This window comes from Zonotrichia albicollis, chromosome 10, assembly GCF_047830755.1.
Source record: "Zonotrichia albicollis isolate bZonAlb1 chromosome 10, bZonAlb1.hap1, whole genome shotgun sequence".
Lineage (NCBI taxonomy): Eukaryota > Metazoa > Chordata > Aves > Passeriformes > Passerellidae > Zonotrichia > Zonotrichia albicollis.
Genome location: NC_133828.1, coordinates 25,050,096 through 25,053,571, shown reverse-complemented (window position 1 = coordinate 25,053,571; position 3,476 = coordinate 25,050,096). Strand labels below are relative to the sequence as shown.

Below are 3,476 nucleotides of genomic sequence, written 5' to 3'. Positions count from 1 at the left end.
CTGGAGCAGCGGAGCCGAGTCCTCGGCGGGCACGGCCCGAGGAGCCGGGGAGCCCACGGGCCTGGTCCCCGCTTGCCCGGAGCTCTGCGGGGCCGGTTCCCCACCTGCCGGGCGCTCCGCTGTCTGCGGGAGCCGGAGGTGCCTTTGCGGAGGTGACACGGAGGTGACACGGGCCCTGCCGCCTGCCGGAGCCTCCGCCCGGGCATTGCTGGGTGTCCGGAGGCGCCGTGCTCGGCCTGGGGAGCTCGCCCAGATTCCAGGGCTATTTGGGGAGCACCATGTGATGGAGCTGACCTGGCTATGCGGTACAGTGGCGGAAAAAACCCATTCCCATGGAGAGCTGGCAAATGTTTCTGGAATGAGGGATTGGTCGAGTATAGGGCTATTGCTGGCGCGGATTCGTTATTCTCCTCTGTTTTCAACCTTTGCGGCCCTGTTTGTGCTTGTCTGTATAAAATCATATTTTAAGGAAAAAAGGAAAATTGGCAAAAATGAGCCCTCGAAGGCAGGGCAGGAGCGGGGCTGGCGGCAGCCGTGCGTGCCGCCAGCTCCCAAGTCTTGCTTTTCCCTTCCAATGAAAATGAACATTTTGGTGGGAGTTGAAGGCAGGAGAACAGAGGTCACTTTGTCTGCTGCTCTGCTTCCCAAGGAAACCGTGCTTGGTGGACTTCTATTCCTGCCATAGCCCTCTGCCTTACAGAGAGCCCGAAAGTATCTCCCTTTCGTAAATGCGGCTGCTGAGAGATGTTCTGTTTGCGTATTTCTCATTTCAGTTTGGCGCCCTGACACAAGTGCGCAGTGTTTGGGCTTATAAGCGAGGGAAAACGAGGTGATCGAAACTCAGGCTTTGAATTTCGTGACCGGTTTTGATGCCAACTGTGGATTGCAGGAGCCGGGAGGGCAGATCCGGTCGTAGACTTGAATGTGTGAATGGGACTTGGCTTTCCTGAGTGAACCATCACCCACCCGCTCATCATCCGCTTGAGCGGCGGCCGGAGGGTATCGCTCCCTCTGAGGAGGAAGCGTTCGCGTTTCCGAGCCGGGGGTGCCGGTCCGTGAGCCCCCAAGGCTCCCTCCGGGGGCTGCCTTCCCCGGAGGCGGCCGAGCTCCCCCCTGGCTGCCGGGAGGCCGGCGGGGATGCGGGCGGGGGGCTCCGCGCCGGGCTCGGGCGGTGGGCAGGCGCCTGCCCGGGCGGCGCGGCCCCAGGTGATCCGCACCACCTACGTGTGCCTCGCAGCGCCGGCTGAAAGGATGAGACTCAAACCCGGCTATATTTGTACAAACGGCGCGCTCGCCTCCCCGTGCTGGGAGGGCTCTTTGGAGAGATCTTAGGAGCCTTTCCGAGGGGCTGATATAGATATAAGGACATTTCTACATCGCGTCACGTGACATAATTACCACTAGAATCAATCAAGATGAATTGCACGTCAGCACACGGTGGGGATTTTTTCTTAGTTGATCCTGTCCAAACCCTCTTGTGCAATAGATGGATCTTGTTCAATGCATTGAAGCCTCCTGGTTGCTTGCAATAGCAAAAAGGAAGACATGACTGAGTTTGACGATTGCAGTCACGGCACATCCAATATGTATCTGCCAGGGTGCGCCTATTACGTCTCACCCTCAGATTTCTCGACGAAACCCTCTTTTTTGTCTCAATCGTCGTCCTGTCAAATGACTTTTCCTTATTCTTCTAATTTACCTCATGTTCAACCTGTGCGTGAAGTGGCATTCAGGGAATACGGATTAGAGCGCAGCAAATGGCAGTATAGGGGCAGTTATGCTCCTTATTACTCAGCTGAAGAGGTGATGCACAGAGACTTTCTGCAGCCCGCGAACAGGAGGACGGAAATGTTGTTCAAAACGGACCCTGTCTGCGGCCACCACGGACCGTCTCCCGCCGCCTCCAACTTCTACAGCTCGGTGGGGAGGAACGGCATCCTGCCGCAAGGCTTCGACCAGTTTTACGAGACAGCCCCCGGACCCCCGTACCAGCAGCACTCCGAGAGCGAGGGGGACGCCGAGAAGGGCGACTTGAAAGCCCAGAACAGCACTTGCAGTAAAACACCTTCCAGCCAGGAGAAGAAAGTGACACCAGCAAACAGCGCCGATTCCCCTTCTGGTGAGGCTGTTGCAGAGAAGAGCAACAGTTCAGGTAGGTATCAGTAGTAAATTGGGGGCAAGAGTACAAGGCCAACACTTTGTCAAGCCGCATTTTATGTGCAATTTTATAAGCATCCAAAGGATTTTATATATCCTATAAGATTTCCTTTACCGTTGTAAAGCGTGTTTACGATAGGAAACCAATTTAGGTGGGCTTAAGGTATTCTTGGAAGAGGATATTAATTGTTATTAAATTGTTGATTCATCGGGGGGAGACGGAGAGATTTCACAGGTAGTGCTCAGAGCTGCCTTCGGTTTAGAGCTTAAGATCTTCGTTTGTTTGGGGCGGGGGGTGTGTGCGAGAGGAGTTTGAGAAACTTGGAATTTTTCCAGCCCATTTAAATATCTCTCTGTATTGCTCGAAGAGCTCTCTTTTAAGGAGAAGTTGGGAAATATTGGCTTTTCTTGCTAAGTCACCCGGAGATTATAAGCGTCGGGAATATTTTTTGAAGGGCTAGAGGGCTGCTTTGCAGGCAATGGGATATTATCAAAGTCTCTGACCAAACCCTAGCTGAGCATGTTCGTAGCAACAGCGTGAATCAGTTTCTTCTCTCTTGAATTTCAGCAATTCCCCAGCGATCGAGGAAAAAGAGGTGTCCCTATACCAAATATCAGATAAGAGAACTGGAACGGGAATTTTTCTTCAACGTGTACATAAACAAAGAGAAGAGACTGCAGCTGTCCAGAATGCTCAACCTCACTGACCGGCAAGTTAAAATCTGGTTCCAGAACCGAAGGATGAAAGAAAAGAAACTGAACAGAGATCGACTCCAGTATTTCACAGGGAATCCCTTGTTTTGAAAAAAAAAAAAAAACGAAACAAAAAAAAAAAAGGAAAAAAAAAAGGAAAAAGAAAAAGAAAATAAAAATAATATTAAAAAGGCAAGAGAACAGGAAGAAAGAAGAAAAACAAAGAAAACGTCGGTCTCTCTGACCTACCATCTGAATGCAAAAGTTCATTTGTTTACTTGACACATCCACCCTGCGGAACTCAAAGTTTCATTTTCATGTGCAACTCCCCACACTGAATGGCCACTGGAGATTTCGGGGCTTGGCGGAGCAGATTCCTGATAAGGGCAAGCTAGGCTAAATCCAACTGTCCACTCTCGAGTGTTTTTCGCCAAAGGTGCTTTTTTTCCCTCTCCCACAGTGCCAGCAATGGACCTGCAGTGTGTCTGGTAGTTGTTGCTTACAATTCATTGAGTTCGGGGGGGGGGGGGGCCTCTGTTGTTGCTTTTGAGCTAGGATAACACTTTCCTCCCTTTAAGTGAATGCGGTTTATTTAAGAGATGGTAAATGTACGCTCGCTATATATA

At 51.4% G+C, this 3,476-nt stretch overlaps 1 protein-coding gene across 1 annotated transcript; it reads left to right on the top strand.

The window, feature by feature from the left end:
* The first annotated feature begins 1,545 nt into the window (after positions 1-1,545).
* HOXD11 (homeobox D11) lies at positions 1,546-2,961 on the top strand. The gene is made up of 2 exons (XM_005484091.2): positions 1,546-2,152; positions 2,726-2,961. Exons 1-2 carry the CDS (start codon positions 1,546-1,548, stop codon positions 2,959-2,961), a joined length of 843 nt encoding a protein of 280 aa, XP_005484148.1.
* Positions 2,962-3,476: the final 515 nt, after the last annotated feature.

What these genes read in the sequence shown, in the direction of transcription:
- HOXD11 (XM_005484091.2), top strand. Translation starts at nt 1,546, where the DNA reads ATGACTGAGTTTGACGATTGCAGTCACGGCACATCCAATATGTATCTG. An exon ending in AGAGAAGAGCAACAGTTCAG is followed by an intron (nt 2,153 to 2,725) that starts GTAGGTATCAGT and finishes CTTGAATTTCAG; the next exon opens with CAATTCCCCAGCGATCGAGG.